We start from the raw sequence: 26,643 nt of genomic DNA, 5'->3' as shown, positions 1-26,643 counted from the left end.
GGATGGGTTCATCAATCCATTAGATATCTTCATCAACATACTCATCAGTTTACACATCATAGTCCACTTCATTCGCCTGTTTGGTTGTGGGGAAACACTCTTTCTCGAGCTTGATAGATACTTGGCTTGGAACTGGTCTTCAAGGTCACACAAATATGACCCTGTGGTCATCCTCAAGGATTCACGATTGACACACAGACATGTTGTTGATTTATTGGGTCTTGCATCCACCTCCGCTTGGGGCTGGAGCTTCAGGTCCTGCATTGCCATCGGCAACAGGATTGCTGTGTACACCTGTCAACTCGACTCCGCTGCTGCCACCTTCCTCGTCTCGATTGGAGTGTGTGTCAGCGGCGGCAAAGTCCTTGGGATAGTCGGTGGCCACATTCCAAAAGGCGTGGTCGCTAAAGTATTCGGTCTTCTTGAGTCCTCCAATCTTGCGCATAAGATAGAGGATGGCACCTGTGAACAATCCTCCGACAATGCCAAGACCGACCGAGATAAAGGTCATCGCAGCCTGGTTCTTGGCCTGGTTGTCACCGGCGGGGAACAGGATCTTGAACTCGGAGGGGCTGTACAGGTCGGGGTGGTTGAGAGCGTGCTGCGCGGCAATGACAGCACCAATCGCGCCAATGAATCCAGGCATACCATGTAGGTTATGAATACCACATGTGTCCTGAATGCTCAGCTTCCTCGTCATCAGTGGTGTGAGGAAGACGTAGCCTAGCACAGAGATTGCACCGACTATGAAGCCCATGGCTATTGCCGATGCTGGATATATGTTGAGTGCTGCCAGTACACCTTGCACCACACCACCTGCCAGAGTGCTGTTCTGTACATGTACCATGTCCAACTTGTATCCATAATGGCCACATAGTCTAGACATGATGAATGTCGATATAGTCGATCCAGTCAATGACAAGAAAGTATTTGTGATTGCTCTAAGTTGAGGGTCGCCACGTGGAGCTACTCCTGCGTTGAAGCTTGGCCACTGATTGATGAAGATGGTGATGATGTTAGAATGATCCATGAAGTTGATGTGTTGCTCAATGTACACATACCATCATCCACAAGAACAATGTACCAGCCATGGAGAATAGGTCACCTGTGTAGGATGGGGCATTCTCTGGACTGGCTTTGGCCTTCCTGTTTGTTAGGAACCAACATACTGTCAGTCCATAGTAGGCACCAAATGTGTGGATGGTCATACCACCGCCAACATCAAATGCATTGAGTTTGAGCATGAAGTACATGTTGAGGAAATAGAACATCGGTTCGATGATGCCCATTATGAGCATCTGCAGTGGTGTAACCTTGCCAAGTATCGCTCCATAGCTAATCATTACAGCACCAGCGCAGAACAATCCATTGATCAATGTCTCAACATCAAACTATTTGAATGTTAGTATGTTGGATGTTTGTGTGACGCGTCAAGTATCACGGAACTTACATAAAAGTATCCAGGGAATGGACCACCATGGTAGACAGCTTCCATGAAGCCCATGAGGAGTACGGACCATTGTGCTACCATGGCCGAGATGACAAAGGTGTATCCGAGGGCAGAGTAACCGTAGCGTCGAAGGAATACCATTAGGAAACCGAAACCAAAGAAGATCATAATGTTTACATCACGGAAGTATCCGTAGATGTGATCGATGTTGTCCTGTACCTCTGTGGGATCGCTGTGTTGCTTGTAATTGTCATAGCGTACCCAAACTGCGTACAATACAACCATAAACACCTGGAACAAAAAGAGACCTATACTGAACAGTAAAGACTCTGTCCTCTTTGAGTGCAATCGAGATTTATGTTGTCCATCTCCTGACATATTCTATTCTATTCTATTCTATTGTTTCTAGTATATATTTGAATCGATCAATTTATATTATATTATATTATATATTAAGTTAAGTGATAATAACAACCTTGTAGTAATAACTAACTAATATTGTTTGTTTGATTGATTGATTGGTTGGTTGTTGTCGATAGAGTTAGTATTATTTATATATGTATATACAATTACTAATACAATGTTGTTGGTGAACCAAGTTGAATAAAGTATGAACAAGTATTAGAGAGTGAAAGACAACAAATGAATGGAAGAGAGAAGTGAGAGATGGTGTTGATTTAGTGTGTGTCAATGTGTCAGTCAGTCAGTCAAGTCAGTCAAGTCAGCCTGAGTGTGTTTGAAGATGGATGGGATGGATGGGATGGATGGATGGATGGATGAATATATTGATATGGAGCAAGGGAGATGGTGACATTATGCGTCGTCGTTTTATGTTGAGTTCAAATTGATTGGCTACTCATAACTAACCTTAAGAGTGAATGCACATTCGACCAACAACACACACATGTCAACCACATCTTGCTTGAGCTTGTTCAATCCCTCTCTGGCTATGTCATAGTGTGGGGAAGGGGTAATGGAAATTTCACTCATTATGGAAACGGTGTTGTTGTTCTTGAGTGTGTGAATTGGAAGTTGATGGAGTGTGTGTTGATTGTTTGATTGATGGATGGAGGGATTGAATGAGGAGAGTGGTTAGGTATCGATACCTACAAATATTACTTGATGTACTAAAATAACAACAAAAGTTGTAACAAACAAACTAACCAGCTTGTTGTCAAGGTTGTTGTTTAATTGATCAATCATATTAATTTAATAACAATTAAATTGAACAGACGTCCCAACCAAAAAATATCTGTTGTTTTTCATTTGAAAGGACACCATTCAGTCGAGGTCCACCCCAACAACCAGACACCACCCATCATCCAATCAATGGTACCCCTATGGGAAATCACTCCATCTCCACTCAGTCAATCTATCAATCATTCAATCAAACATGTCCACACTAACACTCAATCTTAATTACTTGTATAATCAATCCATAAGGATGATGATATTGTTTATTTGATTAAAACAATTGTGAACCTATTTAGAAGGCGGCAACGCAGGCGTGACCTCCGGTTGGGGTGGAGAGACATGACTGACCAGCTGGGCATGGGACGATTCCACAGTTGGTGTAGGTGTAGCAGTCTGGGGCAGAGGTACCTGGGAACTGGTAGCAGGCAGAGTTGGATGGGCAAGTTGGGCAGATAGAGGCGGCGACGCAGTGGGCAGAGCCGTTGATCACGAGGCAGGACTGGCCAGATGGGCATGGAACGATACCACAGTTGCCAAAGGTGTAGCATGATGGAGCGCTACCGGCGGCACCGTAGCAAGCCTGGTTGGATGGGCAGCCAGTGGTGGCACAGGTGGAGGCGTTGGCGGTGTAGACGCATGAGAGGACGATGAGGGCGAGGACGAGCTTGTACATTTTAGATTGTTGTTGTAGTATTGTTTGATTAAAGTGATCAAATATTATTATTAAGAAGGTAACTTGTTAATGATTTGTAAAGTCCATTGGTTATTTATACTCAATGTTCATGGAAGGTCAAGGGTATACCCTAAGTAGGGTCATCATTATTAATATGATAATGGTGATTTTGATTGGATTCCTTGAGAGACATATAACTTAAGTTATATTTGTGTGTTGATGATGATGACCATCACTTAGAGTAGTGTCATGTGACTTTAGAATTCTGGACGCACTCAACTCCAACTCTTCGATTCTTTTGAAGTGTAACCTGCAAGTTAGGACATGTTAATGGGGGTTCGATGTCGGACGAGTAAGGTCGGACACCGGCCCCATGGGTCATTCGCTTGAAATTTTTGATCGCTCTCTGTGAACATCACTGAACTTTGGTACCCTTTGCGTATATTCGCTCTTTTGGAAATAACTTGAAGTAGTGGATGGACGGAGTGGCGTGGCGCGAACGTGCCTTTACTTTATTGGTAGGTTGATTGATTGATTGATGATCCCATCCACCATACTACGCCAATGGCTTGGCTTTGGGTGTAGCAACCTCAGCATTATTGACAACAGTAGTCGTGTGCTCTGCATGAGTCATACGTTCTTTCAGTCGCTTGAAAGTTGACACTAGTGATAGATGATCAGATGCATAGATTGTCTCATGATTCTCGGCTTGTGTGTGTCCCCCAATGATCTTGAAGTTGGTAAGCTCCAATCCACCTCTGCTCATGATATAGTCAATTCTCTTGGTTGGTTCTGTACCTTGAAGTGTAGAGTATGTTCCTTGTGGCAGTGTAACATCGGCAGTCCTTGCCGTCCAGACCTCGAATGAATCCATAAAGTCACCGCTAACTTCTTGAACTGCCTTCTTGCCCAGCAGTAGTTGGACGGCTGATGATTGTGGCAATGAGTTCAGATCGCCAACAAACACCTGAGGGATTGATGGTGATTCGAATTGTTTGGCCCAGTCGATGACCTCGAGTGCGTTCCTTTGTGCGCCCTCCAGACTCAGCGAGAAATGTGAAGTGAACAGGTTGACATCGCCAATTGGACTGTCTACCAATAATCGCAAACAACTCCTCTGGTGTACGTCCTCCTCATCATGAAAGTCCTTGCTTAGTCTACATTGTGTGTCGTGTATTGGGTGTGTCAGATGATGCATGATTGGATTGTTTGGGCAACATGCCCAGTTACACATACTTGATTGAACTCTTCTCTTTGATGTTGTACTTGGACAGCATTGCCAAGCCTTCATATTCGAACTTGTCTGGATGGACATAGACCATTGATGGGTGAAAGACATAGTGATACTTCTTGTTTTGCAATGCCAATAGCTTGACGAGATGTTGGATTTGGTTGCGCTCCTGACCCATGAGTTGCAGGTTTGGCTTGAAGTTGCTCTCACCTTGCCATGGCGAGTATCTTGGCTCTTGGAATGCGATAAAGTCGGGATCATTGGCGACAATATCATCGACGATCAACTGTCTCCTTGTGACCCATGGACTGTTGTAGTTCCATAGATTGTAGGTCTGTATCTTGAATGATGCATTGTCCACCTCTATCCTATGTCTGTCGGGTTTCGTCGACTCATCTGTGTGGACGAGTGGCCACTGTTGATGACAGATCATCTCTTGAATAGACATCATCTTGGCGTGATCACGGTATATTCTTGTTTGAACATACGGACACTTGTTTTCTGTGCCCTCCTTCTCATCAAAGTGTAGAACCAACCTATAGTTGATGCCAATCCTATAGTTATCCGACTTGTACATTGTATAACCACCGACGTCAACTGGTCTTCGCGATTGAAGCATCACGTTCGGCTCAGTCATCAGGAAGCAGTCTGTGATCGATGCATTAATAACTTTAAATGGATGTACAATATATTTGATCGTGTAGTCCTCATCCAAGGGGAATGTCTCTGTATACAATTGTCTCTGTTTGTTCAATGATCTTGACATGAGCTACACCACAACAATGTATTGATTGATTGATTGAGTTGGTAAGTTGTAAGATTGACCCAAATATAATCCATCATACTCTTAAGACTTCAGCCAAGGTCTTGTTGTCTGTTGGCTTCTCAATGATACCAGCGTTGTCTGTTATCATTGGCTTTCGGTGTGGTTCATAAGTGTCGGTGCTATCAGCGGCAGTGACATGTGAAGGGAAATGATTGAATAGACATAAAAATAGAAGTAGTATCAATACAACTATGTTGTTGCCATTATTATTACTCATATCTTTTGTTACAACTGTATAGTACTGTACTGTATATATATATATGTATCTTTATGAAAAGATAATGAATGAATGACATCCCAAAGTGTCAATGTTTGGTTCACAGCTTCCCCCACGCACCAACCGACATTTATCTTGACAAGTTACAAAGATCTACAATCATTGAGGCGGAAGAGTTGGAAGGGAATCAATCCATGACGATCATAATTTATTATTATTGGTATATTTACTACACCAATTATATATATTGTCAGATTGTTATGTGTAAAAGAATAATGTTGTTGACATTAGTCTCGATGGGGGAGTTGGGGATTGTTATGATAGTTATCCAAATGTCCTATATCTTTGTTGTTCTTCATAACTGAGTTTGTTATCTCTATTATTTCTATTGCATACTGATGTTCATTATCTATAATTGTTATATCATCATATTTGTCAGAGAATTGTCTTTGTTGTTGTAATTGTTGTTGTTTTAGTTGTTTGGATATATGATTGTGATGATGAGGTTTGGGGACGAATTGTAAACGTTCCATGTGATGTCTGAGATACTTCTTGTAGATGAATGGGATCATACGACTGAGTACCAATCTCTTCCATATTGCCAAAGCCCACATAGAGGTGACAAATGGAAATGTGAATGTTGTAAACTTGTGATTGACACCTAAGAAGATGTAGAATATTGTTGCTATGCTGACTGTGATGATCATATACAGCCCATCTATTGCATTGGTGTCGGCACCATTTGAACTTGCTATTCCACTAAGTACAGCGTTGAATGAATATAGTCCAGCATTGATATCGGATATGCTGGCCGAGGGATGATAGAGTTGAGTTGCCACTACACCAACCATTGAGCCAATAGCTCCAAACATTGCACCACTTGGTGATGATATAAATATTCCAACGATCATGAGTATGCCACTGATTGCATCACCTTGGAACATAACCTCTCCAAAGCCATGTGAAGGTACCATAAATATATCCAATGAATAGTAATCGATTGTTGGACCAGGTGACTTTGATACAGCTAGGTGTGCCTTTTCCAGAATTACCTTGAGTACCCAAGAGACTGCGATAAAGGGGAACGTATAAGCTGGTAGTCCTTGCCACAGGAAGAGATGCATAAAGAAGGTGCTTATCACAGATCCAATTATATATGCTATTACGACGGCGTAATTTTGTTCAAAGTAGAATATCATTGCACATCCAATAAGGGCAGCGTTGAAACCATATAATCCATTGAGTGTATTGTCATAGGGTAGTTTTGATATGATTGCTGCCAGGCTTGCCACTATAACCGATACTATCATTGCAATTGTCATCTCAACATTGCCAATGAACATTGCAACTAGGAACAATACTCCAGTCAATGAATTTCCTTGTAAGAATATCTGACCAATACCTCTAAGAAATATAATTATTGATTCATAAACAATCTTTACAACATAACCAATATATATTATCCTTTTCAACTCTTTAAGTTGAATAGGATAATCATTATTATGCATTTGATGGTTTGTCGTTCTATATAAATATATATATATATATATAACTAATATCTAACTACATAACTAATGAATATATTTATTTTGTATCTCTATCTCTATCTCTATTAATATGTATAATTTATATGTAATACGATATGAGCATAATAATATTGCATGCTACATTGTTATCGTCAACTCAATGTGTACAATTGAGACAAGATTATGAGCTAGAGTAACAATTGAATGGATGGGTGATGATGGGTAGATCAACCAAAACAATTAATTTTAATTAATTCAACAACAACATCTTATCTTGAGTGTGAATTGGTGTGAATGAAGGTGTCGATTCCCTTGTTGGGGTTACACACAATAATTCGCTCGCAACAGTGGTGACAAAGATGATGACACCCATTCATTGCCCTGTGTAGATATACATACAGATCTGTAACTTTTATTATTATTATTATTACTGTAGTTATTATTTGTCACCATCACCTAATGAGGAGAATAAAGAGTCAACACGTGAGTGTGCTGTCTGTCTACTTGATCGCATGACAATTGTTAGACCTTTGGCACCGACCTTGACATCCTTCTTCTTGGAGATGGCTGGCATTTCAAAGTGTTTCTCTTGCTTTGGTGCTGGAGTAGCGGTAGTAGTAGTATTGGTGGCTGTAGGAGCTGCTGCAGCAGGTGTAGGAGCAACTGATGGTGTAGTTGCTGATGATGAAGATGAAGAAGATGATCCTCTTGGTGTGGTCGGTTGTGATCCTGATTGTGACTGTGGCTGAGGTTGTTCAACCTTTGATGTAGGTGATGCGACACCCTTTGGTTCGTTGGGCGATGTTGGTGAACCATTGGCATCCTTGACCTTTCTCTGGCGACGTTGTTTGAATGCATCACCATCACGAACACTCTGTAGGATGTCTTCGACACCGGACGATGGAGGCGCCAGGGCCGCCAGACCCTTGATACTGCCCTTGCCTCCTGTGGTCACAGGCGAGCCACTTCCACCATTCGTTGCATTGAGTCGCTTGGACATTGCTGCTTTCCTGGCCTTGAGTGCCTCGCGCTTGGCAGCACGCTCGGCAGTCTCCTTGTCACGAAGGTAGTCGCGTCTAGACTTCTCAAACACATTGATGAACTTGACCAAGTAGGCAAAGAAGTCCTCCGATGGCAATGCTGGATCCTCGCCAAATAACACAGCCAACTGCTGGTACTCGCCTTGCGACTTGTCATACTCCTCAAAGGCGGCGGTGATCTCACACTGGGCATCTCTGGTGAACTCGTCCATCACTCTGAAGAACTGGCCATCCTCGCGGGTCCTCTTCATCTTTGCCAGGCCATTGGTAACGAATTCCAAGTCCCTCTTGAGTTTGTTCAGGTCACCACTGATCGTCTGCATTGAAACCTTTCCAGCCAGTTGCACATCCTCCAGCTCCTCGGTGAACCTAAGAGTATGTGGGAACTTGCTATCCAGCTCTCCAATAATATACACCAACAAGTTGGATTTGTTATTGATTGTCTTGGTGTCTGTCAACTATATATGATTGATTGGGTTAATGTGTGATGGCCATAATCAAGGTCCTGGAGCAGACATACCTTGAGTAAACTGTCGATTTTGAAACCAAAGCAGTCACCTCTGGTCGTTCCACCATTCAAGAAGTTGCCAAGTACCAGAATGATCTCGATGACCTTGATGAAGTTCTTATTTGATCTGATCTTCTTGATTGTGGCAACAAACAAATCAAGGTCCTATCAATCATAATGAAGGAGTAGTGAGTGTTAGTGTATTGGTCCACTGATTGATTGATCAATCAACTTAAGAGAGTATGTATACATACTGGCTTCATCTCACGAAGTTTATCAGGGAATGTGAGCTTGAGGTAGAAGGACTTGACGCGCTCTGCCAGATTACTGATTGAGTCCAGCTCTAGCATGAACTGCTCAGCCTTTGCCAACATATTAATATTGCCGTGCTTTAAGTAATCTTTGATTGCATCCATCTAAGTGAGTGGGAGGGCAGTGGTTAGTACTGGAATGATACCTGAGGGTGATGGCTCGATCAACCAATACTTACATCCTCTTCCTTTGGAAGGAAGTTCTCTAGACCTCGCAGGGCCTCGACGTTGAGCACTTCTTCGTCCATCTGGATGATGGCATCCTTGATTTCGTGTATGGTACATTTGAACTTTGATAAAAAAATAGAGATGTTCTGTGACTTCTTGGGATCGATGACGGTCACAGAGCCAAGCTTGGTCGATGTTTCCTTGCCACGCTTGTTGTCGCCAGCGTCCTTCTTGACCGCCTCGGGCGAGAGGAAGAGTGATTCCAGCTGCTCCACATTGATCCAGTCGGTCTTGACATTGCCCAACTTGGCAAAGATCGTCTCGCCCAACTTCTTATGAGGTATCTTTGTCCACTGGAACTGCTTTAGCTTGGTCGATGGCTTGGCAATGTTGAACTTGGGTGGAGGTGGACCTGTTGGCTTCTGAGCACCTGCTGCTCCCTTCTGGTTGGGCATTGGGGGAGGAGGAGGAGGGGGAGGTGGAGGAGGAGGTGGCGCGCCCATTGGAGGTGGGGGCGGTGGAGGCGCGAGGTCCTGGACCACAGGCGGTGATACAGCAGCTGCGTCGGGCTCTGGTTTAGAGGCATGTACATGAACTTGCTCGGGTGATGACGCACCATTCATTATCAACTCTTTGTTCTCTGATCCCTCTAGCTCGATCGATATGGACATGACTGGCACGTGCTCAGAGATTGGTGGCTGCTGAGCGGAGATCAGAGGAGACGACGACAATGTAGCGGCAGCCCTTGGAGACCTCATTGGAGGCTCACCAGACCTCTGCTTTGACAACTGTGGCTGTTTGTTGATGCTGCCATGTCCTGATCCTGAAGTCGTTTTGGTCCTGCTTGCTATCCTCTACGCCCGACGCGTTCTCCTCAAAGAAGGCGGCGTCCATTCTTCTGATCTGTCCTTTCAGCTTGCTCAGCTCCTGATTCTTGATCTTGACTGTGTTGAACATATTGCTCTTGATCACCGAGCTCTCTTGCTGCCTCGCGGCCAGCTCGGACGTTGCCTTGTTGAGCTCAAATGTGACGCGCTTCAGCTGATCGCGAGTCTTGGCCAGGTCGTCTGCCATGCGCTTCTGCTCAGTCATCATTGCGACTGTTGGTTGTGATGCCGACAGCAGGTCATCGAGGTTCAGATGCACCTTGTCATCGATACCGATTGCCTCCTTGGACATGGCGATCTGTTGGATCAGCTTCTCGATGAGGAACCAGCTCAACAGTCCCGAGTCTGTTCGTCGGGTGATCGTCAGCAGGTTCTGAAGAATGCTGATCAGTGGATGATTGTAATGTTGCTCGGACTGCTCCAAGATGAAGCCAAACACCTCCTTGGGGTCCTCGATGTTGATGTCCAGCTCGGCGAACCGGTCCATCAGCTCCTCTTGATCAGCGCGAGCTTCGTCCTCGTAGACATCGATCTGAGTCAGGAGGTCGGGCGCCTCCTCATAGGGTATGCTCTTCTTCTTGAATATCAGCTCGTCGAGAGATAGACGGGTGAGCTCAGATCGCAGCTGAACTCGCTCCTCGACCTCCTCGGGCGTGTTGACAAGGCCGTTGATGAGCGCCAGCGCGATGGCCAGATACTCGTGGTCGTCCTGATTGGTGCGCATCGTGTCCAACAGGTGGAAGAACCTGACCTTCTCCTTCTTGACGTTCTTGAAGTATGTGAATGATTGAAGCACCGCGCGAAAGCCTTCGAACGACACGATGCACACAGCCGTCAGCAGCTCGATGACCGAGGAGCGAGTGTCTATCTTGGGCGTGTCGAGACACATGATCAATCTGTTCATCGCATTCGGTGTCTCGATGGCCTTGTCGATGCCAAACTTGGTGTTCATCAGATGCAACAATGAAGTGACGGCCAGTGATTGCAGTATTACATCTGAGCTGATGTTGTCGGCTGAGCATGATTCGACCGACTGCAGGACATTGAGTAGCAATTCGATACCGTTCAGTTCAATCAATGATCGAGTCCACGTTGAGTCCTTTGTCTGTAAAGTTGAACATAATGATGACAACACCTCCACACCTGCTTGTTTCTCTATACTATTAATATAATACTCTGGTGTATCTATATCTCCATTCTAAATATATTATATTTGATTAATTGATTGAGTGAGTGAGTGATCAGGTGATCAAATTATTGTTTCCACTCAAACTTACATCATCTAATGATTGATCGGGGTCTAAAAGTGGAGATGATGAGTAGGCCATGCTATATCTTCTGTTGGCTCGTGCTGGTAGTGACTGGAGGAATGAGTTATCCGCCAAGTCCAATGAAGTGTCGCCATTGTTAACTTGTGACTTCTCTCCCTTATCCTTCTTCTTTCTACCAAATAGCTTCATTCCTTCCTATTCCTATTATATATATCTTAATAATATTGATAATAGATTATAAAATGAAGTTAAATAAATAATAAATAATATTAATAATAGATTTATAAAAAGAAATGAATAGTATGTCCAAGCAGCAAGTCAATCAATCAGTCAGGGTTTGATCTATTTTGAGTTGTAATTATAATGGACTTGGATGGATTGATGGATTGATGTTTGATTGACTTGACTGGATGGTTGATTGATTGATTGAATGAATGATAGATAGGTTGGGATGGATGGATAGAGGACAATGATGATAGAATTCTGAACAGTAGATGGATGGATGACAGCTTAATTAGAATGATCAAATCCACTTCCAACCACTCGCTAATGTTGTTGGGTGGTGTGTTGTTATGATGGATACGAATCTTGGGAGCAACAGCTGTCTGATGGATAGTTGGATGATTGATGGTGGACCAATTTAGTGTCATTATTATTGTGGATGTGACTATAATTATCGACTCATCAATGACCATCCTTCCATTCATTCATTAGGTTATTGATCAACAGGAGCAACAACAGCGACAGGTCCGATGGATGTGTCTGTTTCACGTGAGTGTGTGAGATATTGATGGGACGGGCAGAGTGAGTGGTCGTTGAGGTTGCGGAGTGCATCCAAAGTTGTCATATATGACTTAGATGATCATCTCTCTTAATACCATCAACAACTATTTGTGTGTATATGTGTGTGTTTGAGTGAGTGATCAGGTGGGTGACCCTCATTTGGAATGATTGATCAATCAACCACTTTGAGTGTGAGTGAGTGATGGTATTGGTAACAACTGAATTAGAGGGATGTGGAGATAGTATTGTAACTATAAATGTATTACTATCCCATTGACATGTGACTGTGGCAATTGTTTCCACTTATCTTAAAGGGCGTCACTTGGTATTATACTCAAATCATTGATACTTTCAATCAATCAATCAATCAATCTTATAACAACAGTGATGATAGTGATAATAGTAATAATACTCTATTTACATTGGTATTTATTGATGCCATGAACCCCATCCATTGTATCAATAATGGTCCAGTTTGTTTGATTGATTGCGTGAGTGTATGAATGTAGGTATGAGTGCGTATTGAAGTGCTGCTAACTCTTCAGCAGGCAAGTGATTGATTGTCTATGTACAATGAGTGATGGTATGATGATAGTTGTTTAAAGTGTTGCGTTCGATAGTCGTCTGGGTTGTGTACTTAAATAATAGTCTCTGATTAATGCGTCGTTGTCTTTTGGTGTAGTCGATGTTGGTGATGTTCGTGAAGAGGATGAAGAGGTGGTGGAGGACTGGTCGAACCTCATTTGGTACAGTTTCTTGGAGTCGATGACATTGCCGGCATACTCTTGATCAAAGTTCTGCAATAGAATAGGTAGGACCTCTCCTATTGATATTGATCGGTTGGTATGATTCCATACGGATGTATTCTTTTCGGACTCCAGTAGTTTTGTATAGTAGCTCAAGTTTGGATTGATATTTATTGAGAATCCAGGATTGATCATCTCACTAATTAATTTTGTGATCATAATTACGTCAGTGATGTTCACTCAGGCACTTGATCAATCAATCATATGATATACTTACTTTGAGAATAACTCAAAGTCACCAATCTTGTGCTTGTTGCCAACGTATATGCCATCTGATTCAATGGTGCAGGTGATGCCAAGCATTGATAGGGTCTTCTTGACAACTTTGGACAGACTCTTGATGGTCTCCTCAGATGATGTATTGTTGTTGTTGATGATTGGATAGATGGTCAATTGACCAGGACCATGCCAAACAATACCATTGCCTCTCTTGTCTACATTGTGCACCTCTACACCCATCTCTGATGACTTTGACTTTAGGATATTGACGCCATCCTTGCACTCATTGGAGCCAATTGTAAAGATCGGTGATGAATGTTCGACCAACAGCAGTGTATTCTTTCCATCATCATGTGATGGCTCAGACAGTGACCTCTGGATGTCCAGGCATCTGTTGTAACTTAGTCTACCCAAGTTCCTAACAATAAGTGGTGATTTACCAATGATCATTGTTCTTTCTTTGTTATTATTTCTTAAACTACATTAATAATAATAAGTTAATCAATCATTCCTTCATTCATTCATTCATCATCTCAATCAAAAATGATAATTACAAGAAATATAGATCTCTAATCTCTATGTACAAAGTGATGTGAGTGAAGTGAAGTTATGTGATGTTGTGATGTGTATGGGGAGGGGCCAGGCGATGATGACGCTTGAACAACCCTTTGAAAGATCTTAGTCTTTCAAAAGGTGTTGGATGGGGCTGGCAATCAAATTGATTGAATAGTTATAAATGATTGTGGGTGAGTTAGTGAAAGTGATGTTGTAATGTTATATAACTAGATAAATATTGATGGATGGAAGGATGTTATTGAAGTGAGTGAATAAATGAATGAGTGAGACCGGACATTGAAGAACAAGATTGAGGCTCTTTTGCTGAAGCGAGTGTGTGTGACCACCACTCATACTCCGATCCAAAAGACCAAATGGATTGGATAGGATAGTGAGTGAATGGGTGAATGGGCAGAAGATGTGTGCGTCCTCATGACCAACCACTATCGATTGAGGTCAGTGGGGGTGGTGTTAGTGTGGTGTGTTAATGGCAAGTGGTGTGTGAGTAGTGGATGGAGAGTGTGAACATCCCCTCAAACACAATGGACCACAATCGAGAGTGCTAGGTCACACACTTCAATCTTTTGATATTATTATTTATGAATAATTACTTGAAATGGTAATGTCAATGAATCTGTTCAACCTTGGGGAGGACTTTGGTCCTTTTTGACTTTATTTTACATATCAAAATGAAGTCCTACCAATCATATTGATTGGCCTCACTCAATCATCATTAATGTCTTGTTACAAAAAAGATGTAACCAGGTCCCTTCACTCATGTCCTCTTACTAAATTAAGAGTTTGGGGAGTTTGAGTGTGTTCTTCAATTGTGTGAAATCCAGTTGGATATTGATTGATATCTTCGTCTTGTCGACGCTTCCAATTGTCCTACCATGGTTGAACACATCTATAGACTATTTGTATTGATCCAAAACAACAAACTATTATTGAAAATAAATATACCTTTATTAGGCAGCCTCAAAACTATTCGAATCGTTCGAGCTCACACTACTAGTATTGTCGTCTATTTGGTTTTTCTCGTCATCATCAATGGTTACTATATTGGCAGGTGCTATAATAATATCTCTTTGTATTCTAGATAATAATCTTCTATACAATATAACCAATCCCAACAGAATTAAGCTCATCACTGCCGAAACCATCAACAACCAAGCTGTAGTGACTCCCCATCGAATAGTCTGGAACTAAATTCCAGAAGAATAAGTATATTGATATTTTGTTAACTTGGTCATCTCGAGATTATCTGGAACAACGTAACATACCTTTGATAATGTTTCTTCTCCAGACATTGCATGACATTGAAGGTGATAACTACCTTCTTGGTAACAATTAAGGTCTGATCTGAATGCATACTTTAAACTACCAACGAGTAGGAATGATATCAAACTGAATACAAATATTGTACTTAATGTGATGGTGGCAATGATGGCAAACACTCCTGATAGCATTAACATTTTGTTGACATCTTCATAAGGTGATTGATCCTCTGCCTTTACTCCATCTACCAGGAATTGATATTTAAAATAATAATATTCTTCAAGTTCTGTTGTCTCTATATATGTTCCATTTGGAAAGAATGCTCTATTCTGAGTCTCCACGGTGTAGGCTGGAAAGAAGAATCCAGTGACCAAGCACACCATTGCCACCAGCCACACAAACACTATTAATACCTTTAATATTCTGAGTCGCATTGTTTAATGTTAAATATTGTAGATATTAATTATATAATATATTAATTAATTAAATTATAATAATAATGAACTCAATTAACCTAATCCATATTGGATGGATGATATGGATAGATAGATTGGATATTCCAGGTTTGCTGGATCATGGTTGTCAGATAGCTGGCTGATCGAGTTATCCATACAGATATGTTGATTTTAATTCGTATTAGGTCGTGTTCCGAATCCGACAGTGTTAAATACGTAGTGTTAGTTATTTGAACTGCGGTGATCTTGAAACACACTCACACTAACACCAACACAGAATAATAACACAATTACATAATAACACACAAACCAATAATTATTATTATTATTTATACATACACACAATTATTATTAGGAATGTCAATATGACATCTGGACGTTAAACAAATCGGTTTGTTTGACTGGTGAAACAGGTTTGGTACATTCCGGAATAAATCCACCATCATCTATATATGTTGGATTGATTGATTGATATCCACTTGTATCACTTTCCACTGGAATAATGTATTATCTCATCAATCTTAAGTATGGATACTACAATCTCTGTTGCCATACTAAACATGTTTGAATGAATGGAACGACGTGAGTGTGTGACTACACGCAAGCAATGATGATGGGAGATACCTACGTGATCTGAGATAACTTATTGACTGTTGTCTCTAATACACCATTCTTGACCATGTCCTCAACTGATCCATTGTTGTTAAGATTGATTCCATTGTACTTTGTCGACGATGATGTGGTATGGCTTGCCCTTAACATGTTGGATAAAGTGAGATGATCCAATCCTGCATTGATACAAAGTGTCTCGGGTATCTCCATCAATGCTTCAGCAAATGCAATCATAGGTAGTGCACTTATTGGTGAATCCATCATTGTCGCATTCTTTGTTATCTGTGCCGCTGCCTCTGCCTCGCAAGCACCACCACCCGGCACGACCTCTGAGTTCCTGGTCAGATTGCGAAGTACACAAACAGCATCGTGTAATGCTCGTTTGGACTCTTCCAACTCAGTCTGAGTGGTACCTCGCAGAATAATAGTTGGCATTGGTGGACGTGCTGCCACATCCATGAACAACAACATCCTATTTCCAATCCTTCTCTGTGATACACTTGACAATGTGGCCAACCTTTCAGGTGTACTCTTCTCCTTTAGCATCTCGACATTATTAAATATATATGATCCAGTCTCTTCCGATAGACTCTGTCATATGATTGATTGATTGAGTGAGTGAGTGAGTGAGTGAGTGAGTAGTCGTGGTTTGGCAATCTCCAGGGATGGCAGGCATACCTTTAGCTCAGTCCTTGGGAGTGACTTGAGTACTGATATCTTTGCTTTTGAGAAGTATGATAAGCTGAGATTGGATAATGGTTGTCCATGGTCATCCTCCACACAAACAATGGTAGCACCAGCTCTCTTGAGTGCAACTACTATTGATTTGGCAATGGACTCCTCTTCCTGTACAATATTACCAAGATTGTAACCATCCTTCATAGTCACCTGAATATCATTACCATTTGATGGCTTCAACACTGACATTCCCAATAATGCCAACTTGTGTGGCTTGTTTGATGGCTGATCAAACAATTGATTGAAGAATGTTAGACTCATCACTAGACTAGTTGAAAGGAATGACTCCTCTTGTGAAGCACCATCTATTCCAATAATGTCAATTGATTGAGTTGATATGTGTACCTTGTCTCCAATGGCCTTCCTCGCCATCATCACAGAGTCAACTGCCAAACTATGATTGAATCAGTAATTAGTCCATGCATGATTGATTGAGTGATTGAGTGGATGGCACTCACATTGGCAATGATGGCGATAGATGTGACACTAGTTTGGAGTTTAGTGTTGTCCTGGCAGTCTGTAGCAACATGTCTCTGCCAGTGTCAAAGTCAAACTTGATGGACATGTCCTTTATAGTCTTGATGGCAATGTTTGACGATGCTATATATGCTTGAATGATACGCAATGGATGTATTGGTATTGATTGCATAACGAATGTATCCATTAATGAACTACCTCCACCTCCAGGTTGTAGTAGTCTCAATGATTTCCTAAGTCTATGTATGTTGTTGATGTTGGTGACATGTTAGTCTGAGTCAATCAGGTCTTTGATCTTGATGTTCCATACAATAGAGATGCCAGGACGACAACTGATGTTGTACCATCGCCATTCTGATCATCCATGCATTTACTCAGTTCAACCATCATCTTTGCGGCTGGATGCTCAAGGTTCTATGTTTGTCATGTCAATACTCAGTCCACTCCATTCCATTCCAACAACAGACACCTACCATTGACTTCATGACGGTCACACCATCATTGGTGATGATGATCTCTCCATACTCATTGACTAGCAACTTGTCTCTGCTCCTTGGACCGAGAAGTGACCTCATTACATCGCCAACAGCTATACATGCCACGATATCTGTTTGTGATTGTGATGGGAATGAATGAATGACAAGGTCAACAACAAACTAGAAGGGTTGGAGAATGAATAAAAGATAGCTTACTACTAAACAATGCATTGTTGCCCTTGAGTGAACTAGTCTTTCTATTGAGTTGTTGTTGTAGTTGTTGATCCCCTGGTGTACCTCTCTCCTGAGGCGTATCCCAAATATACCTGTCGGCAAGTACACGTTGCATTCGAATGAAGAATGAACTTAACTTGAGATCGATCAACACTACTTCTTGTTTGTTTTCTCGTCTTGATCAATCGGTCGATCACAAAAGGGTAAGGGTTGTGTCATGATCATTGATTGATTAAATAAGACGACCTACTTGTTTATTATACATGTATATGGATACATTGTCCCAAACAAACATCCAAGACCAAGACATCCATGGATGTCATGACAACACATGGGAATGAGATGAGTGATGAATGGATGGTTGGGCTTGGTTGGGGAGGATGATGTTGTTGATGGTTCCAGAAAGAGTTATTGTTGGTACTGGTGTTTGATTGTTGTTTGATTGATTGATATAGTTGTTGTTGTTGATGAGGAGGAAAAGATAAGAGAGAGAGAGAGAGAGGACAGGGAGGCTAGAGTAGTTGAAGTCTGTGGAGGATGAACACATTGTCGTATGCTATCACAAAAAACCAAGGATCTCTATCTCTCGTGTCCTGTCCATCCCATCCCATCCAGAACAGATGGATATTATAAAAGCGCGTAAAGGTTAGATAGTTTAAAGTATGGTACACTTGGACTTCTTGACCTTTGGTTCAGTCTCTGCGTTCTCTGGATTGTTCGACCACTTCTTAATCTCGCGAACCAGCGTGAAGAAGGCCTCCTCGACATTGACACGTGACTTGGCACTGCTCTCCAAGAAGGGTGCGCCAAAGCTCTTTGACAGCTCCTTGCCCTCCAACGTGCTGACCTTTCTGTCCTTGTCTGGCAGATCGACCTTGTTGCCCACGATCACCATTGGGTACGTTGACAAGTCCTTTACGCGAAGAATCTGATCTCTAAATGATGTCACTGCTTCGAAGCTTGCCCTCGATCCTATACTGTATACAATCAAGAATCCTCTACCAGAACGAATATATTGATCTCTCATTGCAGAGTATTCCTCCTATTAATTACATGTTATTGATGTTAATATCGTTATTACCGATATGTCAGCTGACTTATGATTGTGTCAGCTTATCATATATCAGCTGATCACTTTCAATCAGCTGATCATAATCATCATGGCCATGACTTACCTGTCCAGCAGTGTCCAGGATATCCAACATATATACTTCCTCATCTATGATCACCTGCTTGCGATAAGAGTTCTCTATACATATCAATCAATCAATCAATTAGTATGTTAGTTGAATGAGTACGATCAACATGTCGTAATGATCATTCATTCGTTCAATCACTTTTACATACCTATAGTAGGGTCGTACTCTGCAATGAACTGGTTCTGAGTCAACTGAATAGTCAAGGCAGACTTGCCTACACCACCATCTCCAACAATGACCAACTTTAACAACTTTGACATTATGTATCACTTAACTTATATACTTCTAATACTTATATAAATATTACTTGAAATGAATTGATTGAAGATAGATTGATTGAATGATTGAATGTATGAATGAATGAAAGATTATTACTATTATTATTATTACTACTATTGTTACACCTTACTGTTACTGTTGTTGGGATGATGGAATACTAATATAATAAAGTGAGTGACTGATGATCGATCGACACTTTGCCGTTGGACTTGGATAAGTGATAATGTTTAGTAGTGTAGATAGTAGATGGATGCAAGTGATTGATATGATACTATTGAGTGTTTGTTGTAACTGTGTGCTTGGCTCGAATATGGGTGAGTGTGGGTTGTTGATGCAATAATACCCTCTTCAGGATGGAGCTGTCTCTGCTCTTGTGGGTGAGCGTGATGAAAAAAGATTGAAAAAAAAATAATAGTACAAACCATCAAACAATCATTATAATTAATTAAAATAAATAAATATTATAGTATGTACGGATAAATTGGAATTGAATAGTATTCTTGGATCTTGAATTAAACTATATAATATCAAACCTATAAGTTATAAATATATACAAACAAACATTTGAATGAAACGCCATCTTCATGTTCATCCATTCATTGAATTGTTTGTTTTGAATGGTTTGGCACACTGATTCCATAACCCATAAATACACACCCTTTTTGACTCAACAGTTCTGTATCTCAAATGAATCAGGTGATACAGATACATAATCATATGATGATGATGATGATTATCATTGACATTGGATCATGATGCTGACTTGATTGATTGAAAGGGCATGTTTGACTAAAAAGTGGTGGACATGTGGTCAGCCTTTCGCGAAACAAGTTACCTGAGTGGGCGAGCTAGTGAACGAACGAAAGAGAGAGAGAGAGAGAGAGAGAGAGAAATGGAGGCAATGAAGGATGATAACAAGTACAACTTGTGCGAGACTCACAACAAGACGATTAAGTTCATCTGTATAGATTGTAATAGTTTGATATGCTCAGATTGTATTACACCAACACATAAGAAGCATGAAGTGGAGAATGTTAAACATATAAATACATTGATCTGTCAAAGAAAGTATGATGATCATTCAACATCGAGAATGAGGTTGTTATGGAGTACCTTGCAAGAGTTGGCCACCACACATCAGACATTGAGCGAGTCTGCCAAGTCCGTCACAGAAAGCTTCAAACAACTTCATGACATGCTTATCATTGAGGAGCACAAGATAACATCGCCCATCCTCGATCGAGTGCAACAGGCCGCAACAACTATGCACAACATCATCAATGAGATCAAGATGATCAACTCTGTATTCAGACCATCCACATGCACACTTGACCGAAAGGACATTGACATGGAGTTGGACAAAGTGCTGAATCAATTGCATCATGCTCATCACTTGATCAGTTCATCACTTGATCAGTTCATCGAACAGACATTCCCCATCCAACACTCGGACGACGCCATCTCAATCACTGACATGGAGGTGCTGACATTGCTGCAGCGAACAATCGAAAAGATGAACTCATCACACCATCAGTTGGTTCGTCGGTGTACTTTGCATGTGGACACTCGCACATTGGACAGCATTAAGGATCAGATAAGAACATGCTACCAGCTGTTGGAGGAGGAGAACACGAGTTATACACATGGTCACGAAGGCCAGATCATGTGTATGAGTGGAGACTCATATTCAATCTTCACGCCCGTCACTGACAAATGGTCCAATGTCATTCAGGAGAAAATCAATGAAATCATTCAAGTGTGCAGTTCGGCAGTGTACGCACGTGGCAACATCTATGTCTTTGTAATGCCTACGTAGGCATTAACGATGAGTTTTTGTACTCTCGCTACTCACTTGCCGAGCGAAAGTGGCACATTGATCTTGTAGTCGATGGTGCCAAAGGATCTATGGCACCGTCGACATGCTTTGATGGAGACAAGCTTATATATTTGGTCGGTGGCACAGATAGTGTCGGTGAACAAGTGCCACAGGTTTCCAGCTTCAACATCGAGACTCAACAGGTCACACATATTGACAATATGCGTCTTGGTGGACTCTATGGAGAATACTTGTTCATTTACGACAACACTCTCCATTTCTTCCAAGAATACCCGGGTGAAGTCATCCTCACCTACAACCTTTCCACCAAGGTACAGTCGCAATTCGCACTCTCTAGCCCATTCGCATCGATTCTGTACGACCAGAAGCACACGATCTTCATGGTTGGAAAGGACAATCAATTCATGAGCATGTCGTTGGCTACACGCCAGTACAAACTGCTAATGTGGCCATCAGTGCCATTGGCCCACGATGGAAATGGCCTCTCCTTTGCCAACAATCTAGTTTGGTGGTATTCGCCAAAGGAGAATAAGGAAGAGCTTATACTACTTCAAGGACGTGGTAATAATCATAGATACTCAATCGATCGTAATGAATGGACCAAGATCAATGATGATGATCCTGTCGACAACAGGGTTAGCTTTGGATTCACTTTCATTTATGACATGCCTCAACGACTTGTTAATTGATTGATTGATTGATTCATTGTTTGTTTTAATGAATCCTTCCTTCAACATCATATCCAGGATATCCTAATAACCAATATATACAACAAACTTAATAAATCAAGACAAATAACTCATTAAACAAAACCCATCCGTTAAGAAAATTTGAATTTGAAATTTAACGGCTTTCCCGCCAATAATTACTTTGTCGTTTTCTATTTTGATTTCCATCTGATGACATTAATACAGATACTAATATACATTAATACATAAACAAAGAACTAATAATTATAGAAATGGCAAGAGAAGCAAAAACAAATGCCAAGTCTACGGCAAAGCCCAAAGCCAAGCCCAAGTCAAAGTCCAAGTCCAACGAGGACAATAGTAGTGATGGCGATAATCAGACAGTAAATGGAGTCAGTCCAGACAGTATCAATAACAATACGATCAGTAGGAAGATATATACATTGTTTGATGACTGTCAAAAGACAATGACCATTCACAGACGATCAGTCAATGTAATGATTGCACTACTCCATCAATCATACAACAACAACAATCAAACACATGAACAACAGTTCAACAATGCCATCAAATCAGTTATCGATCGTATAATGGTACATTACAACAAGGAGCAACCAATCGAGAGGATATGCAAGTTCCTCAGTCATTTCATCAACTCAATATCACTTCGCAACAATAATAACAATCGTCATGTGGAAGAAGAAGAGGATGATGATGTGGAGCGAGAAGCACCAACATCCGAGACATTGGATATACATGAGAGATTCATTGTGTCCATTCTGGAGTACTTGGTGGCCAGATCATACTCCCGCGAGAAGGCCGTCAGGTACAGGTCCACAATGTTGCTGTCCAACACATTGGATGCCTTGCGCGAGGACTATGAGTTTGACATGGATCTGTTTGAACAGATGACCAAATCAATCATGCAAAAGTCCATGGACAGGATATCATCCATTCGTCGCCAGGCCATCATCTGTCTAGCACGACTCCAAGATGGCTCCGACCCCGAAGACCCAGTCACCAACAGAATAATCGATATGATGCACCATGATACTTCATTGTAAGTTGGAACCATTCCATCACTCAATCATTCAATCACTCGTTCAATCACTCACTCACACATTGAAACTATTCCACCGTCAATGAATCAAACATAGTGAGGTCAGACAGACAGCTGTATCACACTTGATGATAACAAAGACTGCTGTGGAGCATCTGTTGATGAGGACTTTGGATGTCAGCCCACAGGTTAGGAAGGAGGCCTACTCAGTGATCTCAACAAAGATTGATGTCAAGATGATTGGTATTGCCAAAAGGACTGGTCTCCTCAAGAATGGACTTCAAGATCGTGACAAGTCTGTCAAAGAGATCTGCTCCACAATGCTCTCAGACTACTGGTTAAAGTCTGTCAATGATGATCTGTTCAAGGTATGATTGATTGATTGATTGATGGATCGATCCACCATGGTCACTCACTAACACAATCAATCAAATATGTAGTTGTTGGCATACTTTGAAGTGGACATGTTTGAGAAGGAGACAGAGATGGCGCTGATGAGCTTGTTCCAGCGTGGACTGTGTTTGGGTCAGCTTGCGCGCATTCAAATCGATCCAATGGCTCTGACAAAGGAACAAGCTATATACCTCAACGTGCTGTGTCAGTTCCTTCACAAGGAGAAGAGGACTGATGACCACATCGAGTCCACAATCATACCATCAATGATGCACTACAGCGACATGCTGTTACATTACCTGACCAAGGACTCGATGGACGATGTGGATGTGAATGAACATGATGATGACGACCAGGAGGAGGATGAGGACGACACATTCTTCATTGGCTCACAGGTCATATCAATTGGAATGTACATGGACAAGAGTGATGAAGCTGGTAGGGTACAGGTCAGCACCCTGATCCCCCAGCTGGCCCTGTCCAGCACACTGACCGATGGATACCTGCCCCCATTGATGGACCTATTGCTCTCGGTACAGTCGTCCGAGTATATTGTATCGGTGGCTGGCATACTCAGGGAGTTGTTCGCCGCCCTCAATGACGAGGAGCATCAAAAGATGTATGACCTGTACTCGGTGCAGCAGGATGGCCTCAGACAATTGATGTCCAAGCGCAAGGATCTTCAGGCCCAGAGTGTCTCGGCGGCCAAGAACAAGACAGACATGGCACGCATCACTGGCGAGATCAAGACGGTGGACGACACTATAAAGGTGCTCGAGTCGGACTTTGCCAGTGTCAAGGAGGAGATTGAGGCGATCGAAGCGACCAAGACTTTGATCGACGTCAAGCTACTGAAGATCACCATTCATCTGCTGCAACACATCGATGTCCGAGTCAGTCCCAGACTTTTGGAGCGCATCAGCATGGTCGTGGCCAGGATCGGAAGCAAGAAACAACCGACCTGTCTCCAGCCCCTTGTCATCAAGCTCCATGCCCTATATCTCCTCGTCGCGCCAGCCTCACTCGGCCAACATCTTCCGACCATTCTTGGACATCTCACATGGGGCCAACACATCGACCATGATGATGAGGCCGATGAAGCCGAGGTTGACGTGGAAACAGTCACAGACTTGTACATGAACTCGCTTGAGTCCATTGTTGACCTACTCGTGTGGTATGGCGATCAGTTGGAGCAACATCAGACTGAGCACACGGTGGTCGGCCTGGCAGAGAGGATCTACGAGTCGCTGGATTGCCCAGGCCTGCCTGCGACCATCCAACACAAGACACTGGAGGGCCTGGCAAAGATATGCTACAGCTTGCCCACCAATGCCGAGACCACCGAACGCATATTGATCAGACTGACCACGACATTCCTGGCGGCCGACACCGAAGCCATCGCCCAGACCCAGACCAAACAGGTTCTCTCAACATTCTTCAACATGTTTGCTGCCAATCGCTCGAACGACGCCCTCACACTCTTGCTGACAAAGACTCTGATGCCAGTGTTGCGCGCTCTGATGGACCAGGACTCGGCCACGGCCGACACCAGTCTCGCCACAGCCATTCGCTTCTATCTCTGGACCATCGGAATTGCCTGTCCACAACCGGGCGGCGCTGGACAAATAGAGAGGAACAAGTGGCGCTGTTCATTACTAAGGAGCATAGGATTGGAAGCCATGTCCAACACGGCCAAGGCAGGAAAGTTGTGCAAGTTGTTGTCTGTGATCAAGTTGGACGGACCGACGCCCGCACCCGTGGAGCTGCACAACGAGCTGATGGCACTGGTCTGCCTCTCGGACAAGATGTCAACGGCCATCAAGACCAAGATTATATACGCCCAGATCAGGAAGTTTAGCGACTACCTGACGGGACTGCTGCCCAATGGCAGACAACAGGTGGCGTCCGACGAACTCCAGGAGCAGGTTAGCGAGGAGATTGACAGGCATTGCCAGGAGTTCCAGACCATGTACAAAGTATCAAAGAGACAGTCCACTTCAAGAAGGAGTGCGGCCAAGGGTCGTGGATCAAGGAGTAGACATATATCCAGCGATGAGGAGGAGTCTTGGGAGGAAGAGGACGTTACAGAGGAGTCGGAGGAAGAGGAGGAATATGATGATGATGAGGAAGAGGAAGAGGAGGAAGAGGAAGAGGAAGTTGAAGTGGAGAAGGTGATCACCAAGCAGATGTCAAAGATGGCAATCAACAATCGACCAAAGAGAGGCAATAGAGTAGTGGTGGAAGTTAGTGATGATGACGAGGAGGAGTCAGAGGAGGAAGTAGTGAAGGTAGCCCCAAGGAGGACACTCAAGCAACTAGTCCAATCAGAGAATGAAGAGGAGGATGACGAGGAGGATGATGATCAGGAATCCAGCGAAGAAGAGAAGGTCATACTTCCAAAGAGATCACTCAAACAACTTGTTGAGTCTGACGAGGACGAAGAGGAAGAGGAAGATGATGAGGATGACCAAGAGGAGGAATCAAGCGAAGAAGAGAAGGTCATCACAAGGAGGTCACTCAAACAACTGGTGGAATCAGAGTCTGAAGAGGAAGAGGATGACGAAGAGGATGAGGAGTCCAGTGAAGAAGAGAAGGTCATCACCAAGAAGTCACTCAAACAACTGGTGGAATCAGAAAGTGAAGAAGATGACGAGGAAGAAGAGGATGACGATCAAGAGGAATCCAGTGAAGAGAAGGTCATCACTAAGAGGTCACTTAAACAACTTGTTGAGTCTAACGAGGACGAAGCGGAAGACGATCAGGAGGAAGAGGAGGATGAGGAAGAGGATGCGTCATCTGAGGAGGATGATGTAATTTCAAGAGGCCTCTCTAAGCTGGCTGTAAAGGATGCCGAGTCCGAGTCTGAGGAGGAGGAAGAAGAGGAGGAAGACTCTGATGAAGAGTCCGAGTATGAAGAAGAAGAAGAGTCTGAAGTTGTAGAGTCTGATGACGAGTCAGAGTCGGGATCAGAAGAGGAGATCCAGGTGATCAACAAGTCTGTAAGAAGGGTAGTACCCACCACCGTCACGAGAAAGACGACAACCGCCACAGCCAAGGCCCTGCCTCCAACGAAGTCTGCTCCAGCCACCACCACCTCTGCCAAGGGCAAAGAGAATGGTCATCCAAACGTCAAGCAACAACAACAATCAATCAAGCCTGCTGTCTCACTTTCACTATCCAAGCAGGCTGCCACAACCACCAACAAGACAGGCAAGAACAAAGCATAAACATCTTGTTCCCTGTCCACAACC

General features: G+C 42.7%; 12 protein-coding genes across 12 annotated transcripts; 3 read left to right on the top strand and 9 right to left on the bottom strand.

Annotated features, from left to right (window-relative positions):
• Positions 1-217: 217 nt before the first annotated feature.
• On the bottom strand, positions 218-1,828 carry SAMD00019534_050890 (hypothetical protein; the record flags this gene model as incomplete). Its single annotated transcript, XM_012899560.1, has 4 exons — positions 218-991; positions 1,062-1,168; positions 1,211-1,391; positions 1,451-1,828. Coding segments are annotated over 4 exons (1,440 nt in total), but the record flags the coding sequence as incomplete, so codon positions are not given.
• Positions 1,829-2,936: 1,108 nt separating this feature from the next.
• On the bottom strand, positions 2,937-3,317 carry SAMD00019534_050880 (hypothetical protein; the record flags this gene model as incomplete). The annotated part of the gene is made up of 1 exon (XM_012899559.1): positions 2,937-3,317. The coding sequence occupies one exon, from the start codon at positions 3,315-3,317 to the stop codon at positions 2,937-2,939; it is 381 nt and encodes a 126-aa protein (XP_012755013.1).
• A 556-nt stretch (positions 3,318-3,873) lies between these two features.
• SAMD00019534_050870 (hypothetical protein) lies at positions 3,874-5,462 on the bottom strand (the record flags this gene model as incomplete). Its single annotated transcript, XM_012899558.1, has 3 exons — positions 3,874-4,474; positions 4,554-5,317; positions 5,394-5,462. 3 exons carry the CDS (start codon positions 5,460-5,462, stop codon positions 3,874-3,876), a joined length of 1,434 nt encoding a protein of 477 aa, XP_012755012.1.
• A 422-nt stretch (positions 5,463-5,884) lies between these two features.
• SAMD00019534_050860 (hypothetical protein) lies at positions 5,885-6,979 on the bottom strand (the record flags this gene model as incomplete). Its single annotated transcript, XM_012899557.1, has 1 exon — positions 5,885-6,979. A coding segment is annotated over one exon (1,095 nt), but the record flags the coding sequence as incomplete, so codon positions are not given.
• Positions 6,980-7,556: 577 nt separating this feature from the next.
• On the bottom strand, positions 7,557-9,815 carry SAMD00019534_050850 (hypothetical protein; the record flags this gene model as incomplete). Its single annotated transcript, XM_012899556.1, has 4 exons — positions 7,557-8,615; positions 8,678-8,830; positions 8,920-9,081; positions 9,156-9,815. 4 exons carry the CDS (start codon positions 9,813-9,815, stop codon positions 7,557-7,559), a joined length of 2,034 nt encoding a protein of 677 aa, XP_012755010.1.
• A 94-nt stretch (positions 9,816-9,909) lies between these two features.
• Positions 9,910-11,491, bottom strand: SAMD00019534_050840 (hypothetical protein; the record flags this gene model as incomplete). The annotated part of the gene is made up of 2 exons (XM_012899555.1): positions 9,910-11,229; positions 11,309-11,491. The coding sequence occupies 2 exons, from the start codon at positions 11,489-11,491 to the stop codon at positions 9,910-9,912; spliced, it is 1,503 nt and encodes a 500-aa protein (XP_012755009.1).
• Positions 11,492-12,684: 1,193 nt separating this feature from the next.
• On the bottom strand, positions 12,685-13,560 carry SAMD00019534_050830 (hypothetical protein; the record flags this gene model as incomplete). The annotated part of the gene is made up of 2 exons (XM_012899554.1): positions 12,685-13,030; positions 13,109-13,560. The coding sequence occupies 2 exons, from the start codon at positions 13,558-13,560 to the stop codon at positions 12,685-12,687; spliced, it is 798 nt and encodes a 265-aa protein (XP_012755008.1).
• A 2,462-nt stretch (positions 13,561-16,022) lies between these two features.
• Positions 16,023-18,050, bottom strand: SAMD00019534_050820 (hypothetical protein; the record flags this gene model as incomplete). Its single annotated transcript, XM_012899553.1, has 7 exons — positions 16,023-16,601; positions 16,689-17,142; positions 17,207-17,464; positions 17,536-17,639; positions 17,699-17,832; positions 17,918-17,958; positions 18,028-18,050. The coding sequence occupies 7 exons, from the start codon at positions 18,048-18,050 to the stop codon at positions 16,023-16,025; spliced, it is 1,593 nt and encodes a 530-aa protein (XP_012755007.1).
• A 540-nt stretch (positions 18,051-18,590) lies between these two features.
• Positions 18,591-19,394, bottom strand: SAMD00019534_050810 (hypothetical protein; the record flags this gene model as incomplete). Its single annotated transcript, XM_012899552.1, has 3 exons — positions 18,591-18,977; positions 19,111-19,184; positions 19,283-19,394. The coding sequence occupies 3 exons, from the start codon at positions 19,392-19,394 to the stop codon at positions 18,591-18,593; spliced, it is 573 nt and encodes a 190-aa protein (XP_012755006.1).
• A 1,112-nt stretch (positions 19,395-20,506) lies between these two features.
• SAMD00019534_050800 (hypothetical protein) lies at positions 20,507-21,229 on the top strand (the record flags this gene model as incomplete). Its single annotated transcript, XM_012899551.1, has 1 exon — positions 20,507-21,229. The coding sequence occupies one exon, from the start codon at positions 20,507-20,509 to the stop codon at positions 21,227-21,229; it is 723 nt and encodes a 240-aa protein (XP_012755005.1).
• Positions 21,230-21,318: 89 nt separating this feature from the next.
• On the top strand, positions 21,319-21,939 carry SAMD00019534_050790 (hypothetical protein; the record flags this gene model as incomplete). Its single annotated transcript, XM_012899550.1, has 1 exon — positions 21,319-21,939. The coding sequence occupies one exon, from the start codon at positions 21,319-21,321 to the stop codon at positions 21,937-21,939; it is 621 nt and encodes a 206-aa protein (XP_012755004.1).
• Positions 21,940-22,211: 272 nt separating this feature from the next.
• SAMD00019534_050780 (hypothetical protein) lies at positions 22,212-26,619 on the top strand (the record flags this gene model as incomplete). Its single annotated transcript, XM_012899549.1, has 4 exons — positions 22,212-22,322; positions 22,494-22,999; positions 23,097-23,367; positions 23,440-26,619. 4 exons carry the CDS (start codon positions 22,212-22,214, stop codon positions 26,617-26,619), a joined length of 4,068 nt encoding a protein of 1,355 aa, XP_012755003.1.
• Positions 26,620-26,643: the final 24 nt, after the last annotated feature.

The sequence above is a fragment of the Acytostelium subglobosum genome (assembly GCF_000787575.1).
Source record: "Acytostelium subglobosum LB1 DNA, scaffold: scaffold9, whole genome shotgun sequence".
NCBI lineage: Eukaryota > Evosea > Eumycetozoa > Acytosteliales > Acytosteliaceae > Acytostelium > Acytostelium subglobosum.
The sequence above is the reverse complement of the archived record's forward strand: the minus strand, read 5'-3'. Positions and strand labels throughout refer to the sequence as shown.